The sequence below is a fragment of the Salmo salar genome, chromosome 09 (assembly GCF_965601325.2).
Source record: "Salmo salar chromosome 09, fSalSal1, whole genome shotgun sequence".
Taxonomy (NCBI): domain Eukaryota; kingdom Metazoa; phylum Chordata; class Actinopteri; order Salmoniformes; family Salmonidae; genus Salmo; species Salmo salar.
Window position 1 is genome coordinate 18,479,419 of NC_138299.1, and position 22,076 is coordinate 18,501,494.

General features: G+C 45.9%; 1 protein-coding gene across 2 annotated transcripts in view; it reads right to left on the reverse strand.

The window, feature by feature from the left end:
• Positions 1-9,489: 9,489 nt before the first annotated feature.
• Positions 9,490-22,076, reverse strand: part of LOC106610817 (runt-related transcription factor 3-like) — a 62,825-nt gene continuing 50,238 nt past the window's right edge. For both annotated transcript variants that reach the window (XM_082955641.1, XM_082955642.1), the window contains exon 7: positions 9,490-13,192. In XM_082955641.1, the coding sequence (XP_082811767.1) occupies positions 12,951-13,192 (242 nt within the window). In that variant the 3' untranslated portion in view covers positions 9,490-12,950. The remainder of the gene's footprint in view (positions 13,193-22,076) is intronic.

A 22,076-nucleotide genomic window follows, 5' to 3' on the forward strand; every position in this document is an offset into this window, starting at 1 on the left:
ACGAGATGTCGACAGGCTTACCGGCCAAGTTGTCAGGGAAGGGGGAGAAAAAGCAGCACAAGCCTAGCAAAGCTTGCTCTGGCAATTGTGGGCATCACATGTCCGGTACGGATTCCCATCTACTCTGTACTACTTGCCTCGGCGTTGAACACGCTATGGAGGCCCTCGTCGACCACACAAGTTGTTTGCATTGTGCTCGTATGGGCTCCGGTGTCCTTAGAGTGAAGTACACGGAAAGTATTGCCCAGGCCTCATCCTTGCTCGAGGGCGACTCTGTTGACAACGAAGTCCCAGAGGAGGGAGAAGCTACTCAGGCATCCCCTCTGTCTGTGCTTCAGGCTGTTTTGGAGAACCCTCACCTTTCCCAGGGGGCGGACCTTAATTCCAACGAATCCAAAAGTGAGGACCACGGCATGTCTCTTGCCGCATCAGGCAGTGCCCTCTCTGACCAGGAGATGGAATACGCCCTTGAAGAATTGATCCTGTCTGCTCAGTTTGTGCTACACCAGCCAGACTGAAGAGGTAGGGCAGGAGTCAAAACTGACCTCCCCTTATTCAAGGCAATCAGACGCTGCCACCCAACTTGATATTGAGAATCCCACGCCTCCCCAACTTCTAAGAAGACTAGGATGGATACCATCTCCTCTCAGAGTAATTCTACATCCGTCCGACAGTGTGTACCAGCCTTCCCAGACTGTCTGGGATTGTTGGAGTCTTCCTGGGCGGAGCCACTCAAGGCACCTTTTCCTGTGACTGGCTACCCCCACTTGAATATGAACGGCATGGAGTTGTCGGGATGGCTCAGCCCGCCTTCTGTGGAGCCTTCCCTGGCTGAGCACTTCGACCCGAAAGCTTTGAGCTCTACTTCCTCTGCCCCAAGCTCACTCATCCCAATGACTGCTTCACCGCGTCTATGTATGAGAGGATCTACCGATCTGCAGCTCAGGCGGGGTGTTCCGTGAACGCAGCTGCCCTCCTGTCCATCTATATGGCGGTGCAGTCTAAGGAGCTGTGCAACTCCCTGGCAAATGGTCGCACCATCACCCAGGAGAAGCTAATGGAGCAAAGTCACCTTGCCGACCATACCACCCGGACCCTCAAGTGTACCGCTGAGGCTTCTGGGGGGGGTCGTTGCGCACACGACCGTCGGCCAGAGAGCCCTCTGGTTGAACAACGCAAGGGTGTCTGAGAAGGGGAAGATGCTGAATGGACAGATCGATCCCACCAGGTTCGAGTCTAAGAAAAAGGAGACTGAGGCTCGGGGCTTCCTGATACCACAGAAACAAAGCCCCAGAAGCCCACGTTCTCCCAGGTCGTCACCATGAGGCCTCCCTCACAGAACTGGAGGATCCCTAAGAAGCCTCAGCAGCCTTCTCTGGCAGGTCCGACCCAGGGACAGACTCAGTCCGCTCACCAGCAACCCGGTGCCTCAGGGCACAGGCGTCCCTCCAAGCAACGAGCAGCGAGATCCCCTCCATCCGGAGGGAAGGGGAAGAAGCAGCACACCTAGCACAAGGCGTGGCGGCTCGAGGAGCCGGCAGAGCTCCTCTGACTTCGACGACCAGTCTCCTCGGGAGTCATGCGACAGGTCACACACGGCAGAGGTGTAGCACGGAAGCCCCCCACCTCAAGACCCATAAACCCTCGTTGGGGCGGGTCAGCACCACTGTTCCCCAAGTTCAGTTCTCAAATAAAGCGTTTCCATTACATCCAGGCCCACGGGCCGAGGGTGATTGTTTTGCATAGGAACATTCTGAACAATCAACCTCTCGAGGGCGTCCTTGTTTGGCCACCAGGCCTGGCAAGGCCCCCTGTGGGACAACTGCCACAAGGCTTCCCTGTCCCCCCAGTGGACAGGCGGGTTCCCTCCTCACAGATAGCAGTGGCACGAGTGTGCAGTCCTACGCACCGTAGACCAGGAGTACAGACTACAATTCGCAGGGGCCCCCCACGTTTCATGGGAATAGTGCAGTCCACAGGGTAAGCCGGTTGAGTCCTCAGAGAGCCGTTTGAATGGTTCTGAGGGAGGAAGCTCCCAGGGCTTCGATGCTAACACATCGCATGCTGTTAGAGTCAATTCTGCCAAATGAGTGGTTCACCACATTAGACCTCAAGGATGCTTATTTCCGCATCAGAGTTTATCCTGCACACAGGAGATATCTAAGGTATGCCTTCAACGTGGCGAGAGCGATGGCTTTTCGTCACTGCCTCTGAATTTGCCTGGCAACATCAGTCATGTACTGGATGTGTCTGAGTCTTCTTGGGCTCATGGCCTCCGTGATTGTAGTAGTTCTGCTTGGTCTTCTCCTCATGAGGAGCTTTGGGGGACCTCACTCTGCTTGGACCTGTCTCTCCACCGGCACAGGCGCGTGCTTCTCTCTGCAAAGTGTCTATTGGCACTTCAATGCTGGAGAGACCCATACCTTTTGAGGCAGGTTTGCCCTACTGGGAGAGCCTTCATGCGCAAAGTAGTGACAAGGGATGGGGGCAGTCCACAAACGGCATACGGTGGGCTTGCCTCCGAGCGTGGTTGCCACAATTCAGAGTGCCAGAGCCCCTTCTACATTACGTCTTTACGACCTGAAGTGGAGGGTATTCGAGAGGCAGTGTGAGAGGCGCGAGTTGGTCTCCTTTCAGTGTTCCATCCCTGCTGTTCTCTTCTTCCTACAGGAAATGCTTGACAAGGGCAAGGCCTTTGTCATTAAGGTCTACTTGGTGGCGATCTCAGCCTGCTATGTAGGACTAGCTGAGACGACGATTGGGGCACACCCCCTGGTTTGGCATTTTATGAAGGGAGCGTGCCGTCTCCGTCCAGTCTCCAAGCCACTTGTCCCTTCATGGGACTTGGGACTGGTTCAGGATGCACTTACAGGCGATCACTTTGAACCCCTGGAGACAGTGGATCTTAAGACTCTGTCTTATAAGACAGCCCTGTTGCTCGCCTTGGCTACGGCCAAGTGCGTTAGCGACCTTCATGCGCTCTCGGTTCATCCTTCATGCACTCAGTTTGCCCCTGACTACTCCAAGGTTATGATTTGTCCTAACGCTGCGTTCATTCCTAAGGTCATTCCCATGACTTATAGTAGTCAAGCCACTGACCTCTTTCTCTTCCACCGTTCCCTTCTCCAGAGCAGCGACGCATTAACACGTTGTGTCCGGTACTCGCCCTCCACGTCTACATGGACAGGACTAGGCCATTCTGGAGTCCCATTGGGTAGTGGAGGCTATCGCCAAGGCGTACAGTTGTTGGGGATTGCAGTCTCCCCTGGTTGTCCAGGCACATTCCACTAGAGGAATTGCCATGTCAAGGGCACTGTTCAGAGGCATCTCTGTCTTGGAGATATGTGCTGCGGCTAGTTGGGCTTCCCCTCACACTTTTGTGAGGTTCTTTCGCCTGGACGTTACTGCGCCCTCCCTGGTACACACAGTCCTTGGCGCTGGAGCTGAGTAGGATGGATTAAGTACATTATGATGTACCACAACAGGCTTTTCAGGAAATGGGCTATTGGCAATCGGGACGTTTTGCAAGTGTCTCATAGTGAGATGTCGAACTTAGTCGACTGAAAGAGAACTTTGGGTTACGGTATTTAACCCTGGTTCTGTGAAGGAGATGAGCGAGACATCTCACAAGATTGCCCCTCTTGCACAACTCGTTTAAGAGGTAGTTCTTAGAATGAGGAAACTAGAGCAGTGCAGGGTGTTATATAGACATGCGGGGCCTGATTGGCCTGTTAGGCGTGATTGAATAAGGCTTCAACCAATGACCCGCAAAAGAGGGCGTGTCCAATGGTGAGATGTCTCCTTCAGAGAACCGGGGTTACATACCGTAATCCAAAGTTTTATGTTGTATTACTGTCATCTAGCTGATGAGTTGTGTGTTTGCTCACATGCATTTTGGTGTTTGTGTACCGGTATGTTTGATTGCCATGTGTCTGTGGGATTGCTCACTGAAGAATAAATCTCCCAATCTCCTCATATTGTAAGACCATTCATCAAGCCGTCTGACTTCTATCACATCCATTCAACTTTGAGTGTGTTTCCCGTCTTCATGGAGAGCTACAGTTTTAGGAAAAGGACAACAACGAGGGAACAGAGGGAACATTAAAAACACTGAACTCTTCTCGTCGTATGTCTATGACAAAGCCAAAGCCAGATGGGAGTTCTTCTGGCCCTCACATGTGAAGCACATGCTCACAGAGTGTGTGAAAACAGCTGTAAAATTCCCCAGAGCTCTAGCTAATTGAAAGCTTACCGTCTTCTCTTTGTATTTCCTGAGCCGTGGGGGAGCGGCGTGGAGGGACACTGGCTCTGTGATGAGACTAAAGGAAATGGATGGGAGTGTTTAAGACAGCACAGATTTGTCATACACTGTGAAGTGGAGCGCCACTCTTTCTGTGTGAGAATCTAACCGGTGTGAGATCTGTCAGCGGGGATACTCTCTCTCTCTCTCTGTGTGTGTGTGTGTGTGTGTGTGTGTGTGTGTGTGTGTGTGTGTGTGTGTGTGTGTGTGTGTGTGTGTGTGTGTGTGTGTGTGTGTGTGTGTGTGTGTGGTGTGTGTGTGTGTGTGTGTGTGTGTGTGTGTGTGTGTGTGTAAATGTTAATTGAATGCAGTGGTGTCGGAGCCTGTGTGTGCGCATCCTGAGGCTTTGTTGCCCACAGAAGGCCTGACAGAGCTAAACCCATACAGATGTAGGATCTTAATTTGAGCCAGTTTGCTACAGCAGGAAAATTATCCTGCAGCAACAGGAAATATGAATTATTATGGGGAGTAAGTAATGGATATTTTTGTAGGGTTTGATAATTTTTTTGTAAGGGAAAATCAAGTCTGAAATTTCAAATTGGAAATTATAAACTTCAGAACACTTTTTAAACCTCAAATACACAAAGTTTTTAATTTCCCGCATATCAGGAAAGTTCTCCCTCAACATGGTGATCAAATGAAGATCCTACATCTGTACGGTGAAAAGAAAGGAGAGAATAAAAGAGATGAGAGAAAAGAGTAGCTTGGGAGGAGAAGAAAGAGTTTAAAGGTAAAAAGGAAGAGAGAGAAAGTAGCATACCAGGGAGGGAGAATGAAACAAGGGAGTGAAGGAAGCAGCGGACCTTTTCATGGCATCTCAAAAGGTAAAACTAGTTTAAGAGTTAGGGATTGTGCGTATTGTATTTCAGGTTAACCACAGAACTGATATCAGACCACCCTATGAGAGATTCTGTTTAATCCTGTGGGCAGACTTCAAATAGGCCAAATAGATGCCATCAGCACTGCATAAATTAACACCCAACCTTACAGTGGAAAAGAACGCCGACATTCCTAACTTTGACTCTTTTGTTTTTTAACAAGTGACAACTTGCCAAGGTGCACTGTGCTGAGATTGCCAGGGTGGTGTCGGATTCCTGGGACGTGCTTTATTTACGCCCTGGGTACTGCCGTGTTGACAGCTGTGGCGTTTGTGAGGCACTGAGGAGTGTGGGTAATTTGCCAGTGAGAGGCGTACTGATGGTAGGCTGGGGGATAATTAAGAGGGAAGGCTTGGGTAATGCACCACCATTGAGATGATGAGATGACAACACAGAGAGAAGGGTTTTGAGGAACACGGTATCATTTGTATTTCTGGGTCTAAGCCTAAGAGGGCATTGGATGAGAACAGAATTTGCCTGAAAGTAATGAATTAGAATGCATTGAGTTTTGAGATGTTTTTCCGCTTTGTTCCCATTATACTGTACCCGTTAGTCTGCTGAGGTGATCCTGTTTGTATTTCTAGGGGTTGAATTATAACCTTTGCCTACGTGTTACCCTGTTCACTTTCAGCACCTTCCCTTTACTAACCATAGAGGTATTTACAATCCAGACTTTTCAATATTGAATGTTAGAATTGAAGAAGTATTATCCAGTGGAATGTCTTTGCAGTGAAGCTAATCATGTTGAAGAATTTGGTCTTAAATATTTGAGACCCCTCCAGTATTACTCAATGGTTCTATTGTGCTATAATGTTATAACTAGTGTTGACATAGCTTTTCTCCTCATTAGGGGTAACTGAAATACATGTATCATTTTGTCATATTATAATTAGAATAAAAACAACGATCGTGAGAAAAAGCTGATATCGCTGGGTTTTTTTTAATGAAAATTTTTAAAAACTACATTATCCGCACACTTTACAAGCACTTAATACAGTCTTTAAGGATATTACATGGATGAAAATTAAATTAACATATCAGCTTCAGACGTACATGCTTTGAGCATTAAGAAAAAGTAAAGAGAGCAAAATGAATTAACATTATGGTATAACAAAATGAAGAGGAGCTTCTTTAAAATAAACATCAAAAGATCCAACAGAAAATAAAATACAATTAAATTGTATCATTTGGCCTCCCTGTTTTGCAAATGTCATATGATATACACACAACCTCTTTCATAAGAGTTGTGGACATTTTGTCTACAGATCTTGGAAACCTACCAAGGCTTTACAAAAGTTACCACAAACAATTTGTGTAAAACAACAAATCCAAACTTGCAATGGAACAATATTACAGGCATTTCTTTGGTTTTGATATAGCCACATGATATCAGGTACATCTTTGGTTTCTCATAGCTGCATGAATTTTGCCCAATCTAAAGTTAGACCTTCAAACCCAAAGGGATGAGTAGGAACACAGTCTAGGACATCCAATGTTTTCCCTCCACTCACCAGGAGATAGGAATGAATATTGATATTATTGATGGTCTTGAACAAGAATAAGGCATAGGGAAGTCGATACTGTATGCAATTAACCATCCCTAAATGGTAGAACATGGGCTCCCAAGAAGCCCCGACAAGTCTCATTCTCCTGCTTTTCACCCCAAAAAAACCTCTGCCAGTTTGTAACATGAGACACCTGACACCATGACTTAATTAAGTGGCTTTAACACAGCTCATACAAAGATGCTCTGTCCTGACAACATCTTAATCCTGGGCAGAGCCCTGAGCTGCTGGCACTAATGGTCAGTAAATCACAATAGGATGGAGAGAAATCCCGTTCATAAAGGCTTCAAAGGACTCACAGCTCATGAAGAACAAAGGGGCTTGTTTTTTTGTTAGGATTGCCCATGTTGTTGGTAAGAGGATCCCCCACTGACCTCCCTTCCCTCTACTATCTTCATCCCTACTCTAGGTGTCCCCCTGGGGTACAGGGATCATGGCTGTGACAGCATGGGAAAGGCCCTTGAGACTATGAGAATGTGCAGACCTGTACCTTTACCTCTGTCACTACTGTGGTTCCAGTAAGGATATCAGAGGCTTGTTCTCATATGAGCAGCGTGTGTATGTGTGTTTGAAAATGAGCTCACTTCGTCTCCAATGTTTTGTTAGTCGGTTTATTCAGACATGCCAATATGGTTTGAGATGAAGCCAATTAAAGTCTGAGGTTTCAGTCGTTCTTCGTACAGGTTAGTATCTTTGTCTGATATACAAAGAAACAAGATCTGCATAGCCACATAATGTGGGTTGGATTGACAACTTTGTGCCTTAGGTATTTAATACTTTTTTCTCTCTCTCTGAAAGGAAAATCTGTGTACATAAAAGTTTATTATGATAATTGAATGTTTAGAACAGTGCAAAAAAAAAGTTTTTGCGATGCCTTTGGGACGTCAAGGAGGCTGGGGCGATCTTTAATCTTTATAAGTAATGTGATTGGTGACATGAATTCTGAGATCTGTGGTTCTAATGGTGGAATATCATGAAAGTTTTTAGTGCATCTACGCTACATTGGAATACAAAATAATAACATTAGACGTGTATTTTTTCATAATTTAGGAGCAATATATTACACAGATTCAAATTTTTATATTAAACAACAAATGAGCAAAAGTTATATAAAAAGAGAAGTTGGAGAGAATGCTAAATGATTTTGGGCATAAGTGAACATTTCCTTAAATTTGGCTCAAATAAATATAAAAAAGTAAACTGTATTATCCAGTTCAAACATACTATACTAAAACAGTTTGCATAAAAATACAATGAGTGTACAAAACATTAACAACACCTTCCTAATATTGAGTTGCACCCCCCCCCCCCCCCTTTTGCCCTCAGAACAGCCTCAATTCGTCGGGGGCATGGACTCTACAAGGTGTTGAAAGCGTTCCACAGGGATTCTGGACCCATGTTGGCGCCAATGCTTCCCACAGTTTTGTGAAGTTGGCTGGATGTCCGTTGGGTGGTGGACCATTCTTGATACACACGGGAAACTGTTGAGCGTGAAAAACCCAGCAATGTTGCAGTTCTTGACACAAACCGATGAGCCTACTACCATACCCCTTTCAAAGGCACTTTAATCTTTTGTCTTGCCCTTTCACCCTCTGAATGGCACACATACACAATCCATGTCTCAATTGTCTCAAGGCTTAAAAATCCTTCTTTAACCTGCCTCCTCCCCTTCATCTACACTGATTGAAGTGGATTTAACAAGTGACATCAATAAGGGATCATAGCTTTCACCTGGATTCAGCTGGTCAGTCTGTCATGGAAAGAGCAGGTGTTCTTAATGTTTTGTACACTCAGTGTATATATCATAAGTAAAAATAAAGAAAACAGCCCAAGAAACTAAAACAACAGGAATCCATAAAATTCCTGCTTAAATTTTTGTTTTTTAAATCTGCTAATGTCCTGGACAGTCTTCAAAATATCAGCTATTCTACTGCATAGCTTATCAATACATTAACAACTTTACAGGGGAGCTTCACTCAGACATCAGTACAGATAGTACATTAAATTGTCAAGCAATGCAGAATTACTTTGAGACCATGTATTGTTTTTAATGATGTTTTCATGGACTGAAGGGTGAATCTCCAAACCTCACACCAAATAAAAGCTTCAGAATCAACTGTTATGTTACATTAGCAATACAGCCACAAGCCATCTAGGGCAGGTTCTGAGACACTCGTGAAGCAAACATCATATTTGACCTCTGTTATCACCTGACAGTGAAAGGCCGTTGAGGCAGTACAGTCACTGGTCTGGATGCTTAGCTTGTAATGCCAAGAAAGGTACTGTCATCTGAGGGAAAAGGATCATTTTGGTCGTGTTGGCTAGTTAGCCACAATAGCACTAGCATTTTTTCAGTTCATCAGCTGCATAGAGTGAATGGCTATGAAGGTTTTGCCATTCATAGTCTTTGGTATGCATGTACCTGTTTTTCAAAAGATCCTGATATATTACTATGGTTTTTTTGTTGTAACACCATAACATCTATTTACAGTTATTTTGCAGTTCTTACTCATCAATTGAAAAGCATGAGATTTGTATGGTTTCAGAGCCTCAGAGAGTAGCCCCTGTCACAGTGCAGGATATACCCATGGTTTGCATAAAGGCAATTTCTGGCCATGGCATCCTGACAGACAGTGAATGTCTTTGGTCAACTAGGAATAGGGTACGAAGCGAGTGCGCGAGAAATAAAATACAAACATGCAGCATTTATTTTGGGGGGAGAATTCATCTTTTTTTGTTCTGAAGGGGGGTTAGTGAGGAGGGTTGGGGGTGTTGTTTCTTTTTCCAGAGTCTACCAGGCACCAGAGTCGGGCCCCGTATCTGATTTCACGCAAAGAAAATCCAAACCTTCAGCTGCTGTTGATTCAGTATAAGTGGAGTCGGCCACTAATTCCTACCGGACTCCCAAAAAGCTCCCTTTCTCTCTCTCTCCCCCGTCTCTGTCTCCCTGATAAATATAGGCTTCAGGGTGGAGCCTGTATCTGTGGCACGGGGACTTGATGGCTCTGGCGGCTTTGGCCCACCCCACACATGATCTCTATTTAATTGTCGCCAGTGGAAACGTGTTGACTAAATTGCGGCGGGGAGAGGCTCCTGTATTTTGTCAGGGGAAACTCAACTGGACACTTATCACAACACCTTAATGGGGTTGTGTCCCGTCACAACCTTGGCGGTGGGCCAGCCAGAGTCACCACCACTGTTCACCTCTCAGCAGCTCAGCTGCTCCCTCTAGAGGAGATGGGTAGATCAGCAACTCTCTACTCACACACAGAACCACAGTTTTGCAATCTTCTGTTAGCTACCCTGATCCACACATAGCCCCCTCCTCATCTGTCTGCCAGCTAATTATAGGCTGAGGCTCTGCGGATCCGGGGCTGTGGTAACAGCGGGGCTGTGGGTACAGGGGAGGAGGAGTGTTGGATCTTTGGTCCTGATGCGGCCTAGCTGGTAGCCGCGGCCCACCCAACACATGATCTCCATTAGGCTCAGCTGAAACGTGTTGACTAAATTGCAGGGACAGGAGAGGGGATGGACCCCAGAGGGCTAGTTGGTGCGGCCCGCCGTCTGTGATGTTCCCACTCTAAAAGGGGTGGCGGCTGGGAATCAAGTTTTTTTTTAATAGAGAACACATTGTTCTAGCGCGCTCCTTTTTTTCCCTTCACTCTCCTCTCTGTCCCTCGCTCCCTTGCTTGTGTGCGCGTTCCCATATTGAGTTCTGCCACACCGCAGGAGCGGGGGAAATCTCTTTCTCTCTGTCTCTCTCGCTTGCTCTCTGAGGTCCACTAGTCCACAGTCAAGCGTGTAACCCAGATATGGAGGGAGGTTTGCCTCATTTGCTTACGGGAGAAACTGATTTTGGTTGTTAACATAAGGGCGAGCTGAGGTCGCCAGCGAGGTGTGTGTATGTGGAGGGTTGGGGGGGTGAGGGATGCAAATCCAGGCCCTCACCTGTGAAATGTTTACTCAGGCTGAATGCAAACTGTGACGAGCAGCGCCCAGGGAATGGTGTCTCAGGCAAATAAGTGGAGGGGTGGGAAAGAGGGAGAAAACCTCAGACCAGGCTGGCCCAGAGAGATGGAGAGAGAGATCTCTTCTCCTTTCATCTCCTTCCCTCAGACCGCAGCCAGAGAGGAATGACTGTCCCATGCTTCCCAGACCATCACTGATTTGAGAGTAGATTAGATTTTTTTGTGATGAGTTGTGAGAATGAAAAGTTATGTTACGAATGCTGAGTGAGATCTTGACCAAACGCCGCAAGAATAGTCAAAGTTCAGCCAAGAAATACATTGCCAGGGAAATAACGTTGGTCCACAAGCCAAAGAATAGGAGACACAAATGATCCTTAGATGTTTGTTTAAGCGCTTAGGCCTTGGGGTTGGAGCTTCGCATCTGATGCAAATAGCCTTCACCTCTTACCGTGGCTCTTCTGAACTAGAACAACACGGTCAACAACCCCAAAGCCCTCTCCATTGCAGCCACTGTAGCATGTGAGCCCAGCAGGTTTTGCATGGCTCTACCTATCACTAGCAACACAATTCAGGCATTAGGGAGTTTGTGATGATAAAACACCAAGATTTTCCTAATGTATCAATGAACCAGATGTGATTTATGAGTTTGGATTTGTTAACTAAATCAACTGTTGTTTCCTACTATGACTTATTATTATTTTACCAGGTAAATTGACTGAGAACACATTCTCATTTACAGCAACAACCTGGGGAATAGTTACAGTGGAGAGGAATGAGCCAATTGTAAGCTGGGGATGATTAGGTGACCATGATGGTCAGATTGGGAATTTAGCCAGGACACCAGAGTTACCACCCCTACTCTTACAATAAGTGCCTTGGGATCTTTAGTGACCACAGAGAGTCAGGACACCCATTTAACATCCCATCTGAAAGACAGCACCCTACCACAGGGCAATGTCCCCAATCAACACCCTGGGGCATTTTTTAAGACAAGAGGAAAGGGTGCCTCCTACAGGCCCTCCAAAACCACTTCCAGCAGCATCTGGTCTCCCATTCAGGACCAAACCTGCTTAGCTTCAGAAGCAAGCCAGCAGTGGAATGCAGAGTGGTATGCTGCTGGCCAATGAGTTCTGACCAGGTGACATGTGCACTCTTCGATATTATTATTGATCGTAATAGTTTAATAATCTCTGTCTCTCTGGAATTGGATAGGAATTTCATGATTAGACATTAGGACTTCTCCCCACTACCGTTAGTCCCCAACAAACGCCAATTCAACATTTCACACCCTAGTGAGTATTTTGTTCTCGCGTAGTGTCAAAAGTAAATATGTCAATCTATGCATTCCAGCTCTGCGTACATTCCATCTTCTAGTCATTGAAAAATAATGAAACTGCTGCATTGTGTATGGAAACCACTGACAGTCACATCTAAAGTCTGTTTTACAACGGGGGCCTTTCCCTTATCAAACCTTTTGAAAACCATGAATTTCCAACAAGCCTAATTGATGAGTCATACAGAAGGGGCTTAGTATGAGGATCATCGAGGAGTAACATTGAATGGTGTGTAAGCAGATGACTCAGCAGGTCTAGTGCAGTGTGCTTCGGTGGTTTCTGGGAAGAGAACGGGTGGGTGGCTGAGTGGCTGTGGGGCAGGCGAAGAAGAGTGCCAAAACACCAGGGAGGGAGGGAGGGAGGGAGGAAGGGAGGGAGGGAGGAAGGGGGTGTTTTGGAATGTTCTGGGATCCAGAGCTCTGAAGGCAAACCAAAACGCATTCCCCAAAATGTCACAACGAGTGGAACGCCCATTGCATACCCTTAGTTCCAGCTCTTCCACTATCTCTATATTCATTCCACCTTGTCAAAGAGATGATTGACTGACTATTGATATGAAGCAGAGTGTCTTAATTGTTGTTCTCAGCTACTCTTGAAGATGTTTGGATAGTGTGAATTGGCTAGGGTGATGTTGTGTATGGAGTCCAAGCCTCCTCAATCATCCCCTCTCTGTACATTTCATGCCTGTTTTTGTCAGACTAGTAATTATGGCCATCTCTTATTGCTCACCACGCCTCTCGTACTGCTCAGTGATTGGGCCTTGCATGTTATGATTAAGCCTCAGAAACAAACAAACAACACAAGCAAACATCTTTCCCATATAGGCCTGCACACACAAACAGAGATATGACTCACGCAGAAATGCACCTAAAACCGGGGTCATATAAGCAGAGCAGGATACTTGTTCACTTCCTACTGCTGTGCGAGGGTGTGTGAATGAGAGAGGCCGAAAGAAAGAGAGAAAAAAAAAATAACGAGCGACAACAATAGAGAGAAAGCACAAGTGAGAAGTAAGGCGACGTAGAGCAGTTTGGGATAGGGGCCCCAGGTAGAGTAGATATAATATCTCTCTTACTTGACCATCTGAGGTCGTCCTCCACCTTGCATGTCTTCAGAGTTGGTGGGTCAATCTGGTCAGACCACAGGGCTGCAATGGACATAGATAGTATGTGTTAATTAAGGAGAATTTAGACATGACACTAGCCTGACACTACTGTAGTCTGGGCAGGTATGACAACGACCTCATTACATGAGTGTTTCTAGTTCTGAAGCACAGTAGAAGTGCCAGATGATTAGAGAGAATTGTTTCCGGTTATGATTCTGTAGGTTCTGTGCATGTACTGTGTTCAAGTGAGGGGAGTGCAGATCTCTTCAATGCCCTAAAAAAAGCCAGCAACATGTCAAAGCTATCTGAGTGTGGTGGTTTGGCTGTCTACCTGTGACAGGCCTGCCTGTGCTGACTGAGCAGAGAGGAGGGCAGAGGAGGAGCTCTCACTGGAGTGAGACTAGAGAGAGGGCTTGGGAAAACAGGGCTGAGGGGCTGATGGAGCTAACAGAGATATTTTGGTTTCTCAGGGGGCTGGGAGGAGGAGGTGTGAGGCCTTTGTTGGCCTGTCCAGTCAGCCTGTCAGGGAGAGAAGAATCCTTACAAGCGCAGCGCGTGAGACCCTGGTTCACACTCAATGGCCACACCGCAGGAAGCTGACAATTTGACATGCAAAGAGTGTTAGTTTGCCCTCGGACTGAGACAGGGCAGTTGTTACAAGCCAAACTGCACGAATGAACCGTGGACCTCAAACACACATGCTTTTACCTGTACACGCACACACATGCCCACACATTCTCAAAAAACCACTAGTTCATATACAGATTCAGACATACTGATAGCAGAGAAACTGTAGAATGTTGGCAGTCATATACTGTATCTCCTGTTATGAACAAAAATATAAATGCAACATGCAACAATTTCACCGATTTTACTGAGTTACAGTTCATATGAGGAAATCAGTCAATTGAAATAAATGAATTAGGTCCTAATCTATTGATTTCACATGACTGAGCAGGCCCACCCACTTGGGAGCCAGGCACACCCACTGGGGAGCCAGGCTCAGCCAATCAGAATTACAGACTGAAATACTCGTCAGTTTCATCAGCTGTCCGGGTGGCTGGTCTCAGACGATCCCGCAAGTGAAGAAGCCGGATGTGGAGGTCCTAGGCTGGCGTGGTGACACGCGGTCTGCGGTTGTGAGGCCGGTTGGACGTACTGCCAAATTCTCTAAAGCAACGTTGGAGGCGGCTTATGGTAGAGAAATGGACATATAATTCTCTGGCAACATCGCTGGTGGACATTCCTGCAGTCAGCATGCCAATTGCCGCTCCCTCAAAACTTGAGACATCTGTGACAAAACTGCACATTTTAAAGTGGCCTTTTATTGTCCCCAGCACAAGGTGCACCTGTGTAAGGATCATACTGTTTAGTCAGCTACTTGATATGCCACACCTGTAAGGAGGATGGATTATCTTGGCAAAAGAGAAATGCTCACTAACAGGGATGTAACATTTGTGCACAGAATGTGAGAGAAATAAGCTTGTTGTGCGTATGGACAATTTCTGGGATCTTTTATTTCAGCTCATGAAACATGGGACCAACACTTTATATGTTGCGCTTGTATTTTTGTTCAGTATATACACTGCCACTCTAAAATGTGCAGTTTTTTCACATAACACAATGCCACAGATGTCTCAAGTTTTGAGAGAGCGTGCAATTGTCATGCCGACTGCAGGAATGTCCCCCAGAGCTGTTGCCAGATAACTGAATGTTAATTTCTCTACCATAAGCTGCCTCCAACGTTGTTTTAGAGAATTTGGCAGTACATCCAACCAGACCACGTGTATGGCGTCATGTGGGCGACCGGTTTGGGGATGTCAATGTTGTGAACAGAGTGCCCTATGGTGGCAGTGGTGTTATGGTATGTGCAGGCATAAGCTATGGACAACAAACACAATTGCATTTTATCTATGGCAATTTGAATACACAGAGATACCGTGATCAGATGCTGAGGCCCATTGTCATGCTATTCATCTGCTGCCATCACTTCATGTTTCAGCATGATAATGCACGGCCTTATGTCGCAAGAATATTTACACAATTCCTGTGAGCTGAAAAATGTCCCAGCTCTTCCATGGCCTGCATACTCACCAGACATGTCACCCATTGAGCATGTTTGGGATGCTCTGGATCGACTTGTACAACAGCGTGTTACAGTTCCCGCCAATATCCAGCAACTTTGCACAGCCATTGAAGAGGAGTGGGACAACATTCCACAGGCCACAATCAACAGCCTGATCAACTCTATGAGAAGGAGATGTGTCGCGCTGCATTAAGCAAATGGTGGTCACACCAGATACTGACTGGTTTTCTGATCCATGCCCAAACCTTTTTCTAAAAGTACTGTATCTGTGACCAACAGATGCAGATGCATATCTATTTATTCCAATTGACTGATTTCCTTATATTAACTGTAACTCAGTAAAATCGTTGAAATTATTGCATGTTGCATTTATATTTTTGTTCAGTATATTTATATTGCAGTTTTGACATGAACATACAGTAACTAAGGCCTGGAGAGTCCCGGGTCATGGCCCTGTCCCTAGCCAGGCTACAATAACAGTACACTATAGTATGAGCTGAGGAACAACATCCTAACCGCTATATTAGCAGTAGTGATCCTGACCTTGAGAGGGGCCAGGAACAGGGGGGAGGAGGTGGAGGGGGACGTTCACCTATGCCCACACTGGGCCCAGTCTGGCTGGGGTTGGGGTGTGTAAAAGCTCTCTCACCCCCGGAGCTACTCTACTTCCTCTCCAAAGGCCCGGATCAGCACTTAGCCTCTGAGAGGTCCCGCGCTTCGCCCCACAATGGGAAATTCTTACACATAAATGGGGTTATTCAGAAAGGTTTCGAAGCAGCTGGTGCGATCCGCTCAAGAAAATAAACATTTCCTTCAAATATTTTGATTGGCTGGTGGACAACGTCAATACCAGCGGCACAGATTACCCCTGTTAATATGAGTCTCAGCCCCCTGGGCGGGGCTAGAGATTGGGGGAAGGGGGTAGGTGCATTAGGGGTAGAAGACAACGGCTGCGTCACAAATATGAACGTTTTTGGGGTGGCGTCAGTGATGGCTAGGAGGACACAAATAAACACATGCTCTGCTTTTGAAGTGCAGTTGGAGATGAAAGGGCCAAGATGGCGTCTGTCCTCGTGACTCCGGATTCGGCAGCGCCTCAGAGACATGTAATGCGCCTGTCGTAATGAAGCGTGTCATTGAGACACAGTGAATGCTGGGCCTTGTGCTGGCTTCCTGTTTCGCTTAGGCCCTAGGCGTCACCACGGAGAGAGAGAGAGAGAGCGAGAGAGAGAGAGAGAGAGAGAGAGAGAGAGAGAGAGAGAGAGAGAGAGAGAGAGAGAGAGAGAGAGGAGAGAGAGAGAGAGAGAGAGAGAGAGAGAGAGAAAGACGCCAGCGAGGAAGGGAGAGGGAGAGAGCGTGTTAGAGAGCGAGTGAGAGGGGTGGAACATGGCCTTGGCTTAGCTATGTGGGACATTTGATATGTCTTTTGAGCCCTCACTTAAACATGAGTAAAAACAAACACATCGACTGAAAAATCCTATGTTCTATTTGAGAGCCCCCTGCCCTGCCTCCCTTTCCCCTCTCCTCAGACTCAATAGAGACTGTTCATTGCGCACATGTAGTTTCTGTAATTGCTGAAATGTAAAGCTCGACCCGGCTCTGATGTTAAGTTATAACTAACATAAACAGTTAGGTCTGGAAAAAAAAAGCTCTCTTTTTCTCTTTTTCCAGCTTACTGTTTAGAGATGGCTTCAAAAGAGATTTTTTTTTTATTGGAGAACAAAAACATTTTCAGTTTGAATAATTCAGATCTAACTAAGGTCACAAAAAGAGAGTAACCACAAGTGCAGCTCTTAGGCACCATAACAAATAAACCCCATGGCGACCATTGATATATTATGTAAATACAGCGCTGGAGAAGTAAAACAGAATCCCTCGTCACTGGTCTGGATTCCCGCTAGTTTTGGTTGCATTTGGCCTGAGAGCTCCTTTCCTGTATGGGTTTGGCACGGACCAGCATGCATTGCTGCCCAAATGGAGCTTGGAGCCAACAGCATCTCTACCAGGCTTACAGCATGGCCACCTCTCTCTGGTCTTGTCCTGACAGACAGTCAATGACCCACAAACCAACACAATAACCTAGTAAGCACATCTGGTACTGAACAGAGACATGGAGGCACGATGCTTTGACCTTTCCCTCTATAAGCATGTGCTATGTGCCCGGCTGCATGTTCCAGGGACTGGCATACTTGTGTCTTACAGTGACTCTTTGTTGGTTATAATTGGTTGATAATGTCCTACTGGGTGTTAGAGTGGGTTTGAGGTTTGAGGTAGACACAGATCCAGGATCAGATTACCCAACTCCACATCCTAACATTTACCATTAGGAGGATTAAATAATATCTGACCCTGGACTAGCGGTTAGGGGCTCTGGGTCTGATCAGGGCTGTTAGTGGTAGACTGGAGCAGGCATTCGCTTGGGGGGCCAGCCGGCTTGTTTATGTGGAGTAAACAGTGTGGTCACTGTGGACAGGAGAGGAGGGGTAGGACCTCCCTCTAGCTAGCAGGACTTTCACAACCAGAGAGAATCCAGGATAGAGTCACCTGTTTGACCTTTCAGCACAGCAGAACTGCTGCAGATGTATGCCATTGGAAGAGTTGTGGTTTATTGGTGGAGTATCTACGGTAACCACCAGTAAATTGTTTTATTTTGACCCCTGCTATTTTGTAACCTATACCATACAGGTGCCACGGCTTAGCATGCGACCTTGTGAACAGTATTATATCATTAATACAACTAGAGTGTGTTTTCTCACTCACAGCCAACACACACACACACACACACACACACACACACACACACACACACACACACACACACACACACACACACACACACACACACACACACACACACACACACACACACACCACACACATTCCTCCACACCACAGGTTTTTTGGGCCCTCATCAAAGCAGTGGAGCACTTGACTAGATGGCCGAAAGGTATGCTAGTATCTGATGTTCATCTCGTCAGAAAAACACAGGTGTTGGAACAAATAGCATGTTAAATGATCCCACCTCAAAAGGCAAAATACTTTCTTTTGGATGATTCAATTGCTGCTGTCTTTTTTTTCTTAAAACATATTTAAGTTAAAAGAGCAGCTTTGTTCTGGCTAACTTGTTTAGTCTCCTTTTGAAAAGGGAAAGAGGAAAACTGAAATCAGGATTATTTCTGTAGTGTCCCGTTGAGATCAAATATTTTTTCCATTTCATCTTAACATCTTTGTCTGGCTGGTAAGACTGGTATGAGCTGTAGACTTTATACCCAGGGTGCATTAAGGAGATGGACGGGATTCTCTGAAAATCATTAAAACACACATACACACACCACACACCTGACATTTAGTAAACCAGAATAACAATTTTGTAGTCGATTGTCTGAGTGTGAGATTTGCTTGACTGCCCTGGCAGAGCCACACACACAGCTCCCCACACGCCCCTCCCGTAGGATCATTCCTCACGGCAGCCTCACCTGTGGTCACGGCTGAACAAAAACAAGCGGCTAACCGAGCAAGCGCAGTGTCTGCCAGGGCTTGAATCCTGTCACTGCATGCTCTGTAATGAGCTCTTAATTATCCTGGCTGTCTAGAGCGCTAGCAGAGCTTGCAACATCGGCACGTAACTGTGTGTGGTGTGTGTTTGTTAGCACATACTGTGTGTGTGTGTGTGTGTGTGTGTGTGTGTGTGTGTGTGTGTGTGTGTGTGTGTGTGTGTGTGTGTGTGTGTGTGTGTGTGTGTGTGTGTGTGTGTGTGTGTGTGTGTGTGTGTGTGTGTGTGTGTGTGTGTGTACGTCTGAGAATCCCGGGCAGCGTTTAGCAGACGTGTCAAAAGCGTTGTGTTGACGACAAAACTCTGTCTCTGTTTCATGGCTCAGACAACAATATGAAGCAAAGGGCTTCATTAGGCGATGATATTGTACTTTCTCACGTTGTCGTCAGCTGGAAAGTCCAGGTTTATGTGTGGATAATGGAAAACATTTTGTTTTTGCAATAGCAAGATGAGAATCAATTTAATTATAAAGTGTTGATGGCTCATCTATTACCCTGTGATCCTCCGCAAAATACAACTCTGCCTGGGACGGCTGCCAAAAGCAGAGGCGTGTGTCATGTTTATAAGTAAATATATCCCTGTTTCCAAATGTATTTTTTACAAAAGGTACTATTTTAGTTTGAGCTGGGTTTGTAGTTGCGTGTTGTCTAAGCTGCCATATATGCATGGAGATGCCCAGTGATATATGTCACTGGGTAGCTGAGAAGAGGGCGAATGTATCTTCATTGTTATTGAATTATTTTAGCACTAGCCCTGAGCTACAAAGTCATGATGGTAATATCAGAGATTAAGGTGAGTGGTTTTACAGTCCTCCTCACACACACACACACACACACACAACACACACACACACACACACACACACACAGAGACAGACAGACACACACTCTTCAGAGAGGGCCCCTAGCACCTGCGGGTGTTGTGTGGAATCAGTTTGGAGCTTTATACCTCTCATCCCTGGCGGCTCTGAGCCACATTAATGTGTTGTGTCTATGCTGGAGGTGTGTGTGCATGTGTTTTTGTGTGTGGGGGTTGTGCATATATATGCGCCCCACGTGTTTGTGAGCGTGCCGTGTGTGTGTGTGTGTGTGTTCTACTGGTGCAGGTCTTTGAGATCTGACAGGCCTATGAAGAGGTAATTCCTGCCCTAATCCTCCTGCAGCTATGCAGACAAGTACAGAGCCTTTCTTCACATGCCATCCCAGCATTGTCTGTACACCTCTCCTGCTAGACGGGCGCAGTTTGGAGATATTAAGGATATGGATAAGTCCCTCTGGATAAGCTTACCTGCCTTGGCCTTTACATTGGCAGACAACACGCAGTAAAGGACAGAACCCAAACTTTAAACCATGAAATATATATTGTATCTCTGTCTAAATGCCAACTAATCCTGGTCCTACTGGTCCACAGCACTGGCAGATGATTTTCCTTGGCCATGTTCAGTACATTACATGGTACTTATGGAGGAACAACAACATCAGTTAAACTAAGTCAAAGCTGGTGCTGATAACCACAGTTGTGTAAGCTGAGCTGTACGATAGGTAGGTCCACAGTGGTGAGTCAGGAGCACAAGGCTAAACCCCATGAGAGATACACTTCCACCCACAGATAGAAAAACACTCCTAAACACACTGATAGAGACTCATTAACTGGGAAGGAGCCTTACTTACTCTGTCTGTCAGCCCTAACCCCCTGCTTGAGAACTAGGGAGTGGGTGGGAAAGGACAGCGTGTGTGTGTGCCTCGTGTGTGTTTGTGTCTGTTCGTGTTTTGTCTGCACACATCCAGACATGCCATCACGTTAAGAAGCTCTGACACACAGTACCAGTCAAAAGTTAACACACCTACTCATTCCAGGGGTTCTTTATTTTTACTATTTTCTACATTGTAAAGTGAAGACATCAAAACGATGAAATAACACATATGAAATCATGTAGTAACCAAAAAAGTGATAAACAAATCAAAATATATTTTATATTTGAGATTCTTCAAAGTAGTCACCCTTTGCCTTGATGACAGCTTTGCACAATGTTGGCATTCTCTCAACCAGCTTCATGACGTAGTCACCTGGAATGCATTTCAATTAACAAGTGTGCCTTGTTTAAAGTTAATTTGAGGAATTTCTTTCCTCAATGTGTTTGGGCCAATCAGTTGTGTTGTAACAAGGTAGGGGTGGTATACAGAAGATAGCCCTATTTATGGCAAGAACAGCTCAAATAAGCAAAGAGAAATGACAGTCCATCATTACTTTAAGACATGAAGGTCATTCAATATGGAAAAGTTCAAGAACTTTGAAAGTTTCCTCAAGTGCAGTCGCAAAAACCATTAAGCGCTATTATGAAACTGGCTCTCATGAGGACTGCCACAGGAAAGGAAGACCCAGAGTTACCTCTGCTGCAGAGGATAAGTTCATTAGAGTTAACTGCACCTCAGATTGCAGCCCAAATAAATGCTTCAGAGTTCAAGTATCAGACATATCTCAACATCAACTGTTCAGAGGAGACTGCGTGAATCAGGCCTTAATGGTCAAATTGCTGCAAAGAAACCACTACTAAAGGACACCAATAAGAAGAGACTTTCTTGGGCCAAGAAACACGAGCAATGGACATTAGACCGGTGGAAATCTGTCCTTTGGTCTGATGAGTCAAAATGTGAGATTTTTGGTTCCAACCGCCGTTTCTTGGTGAGACGCAGAGTAGGTGAACAGATGATCTCCGCATGTGTGGTTCCCACCATGAAGCATGGAGGAGGAGGTGGGATAGTGTGGGGCTGCTTTGATGGTGACACTGTCAGTGATTTATTTAGAATTCAAGGCACACTTAACCAGCATGGTTACCACAGCATTCTGCAGCGATACGCCATCCCATTTGGTTTGCGCTTAGTGGGACTATCATTTGTTTTTCAACAGGACAATGACCCAAAACACACCTCCAGGCTATGTAAGGGCTATTTGACCAAGGAGAGTGATGGAGTGCTGCATCAGATGACCTGGCTTCCACAATCACCCGACCTCAACCCGATTGAGATGGTTTGGGATGAGTTGGACCACAGAGTGAAGGAAAAACAGCCAACAAGTGCTCAGCATATGTGGGAACTCCTTCAAGGCTGTTGGAAAAGCATTCCAGGTGAAGCTGGTTGAGAGCATGCTAAGAGTGTGCAAAGCTGTCATCAAGGCAAAGGGTGGCTACTTTGAAGAATCTAAAATATTAAATATATTTTAATTTGTTTAAAAATATTTGGTTACTACATGATTCCATATGTGTTAATTCAAAGTTTTGATGTCTTCAC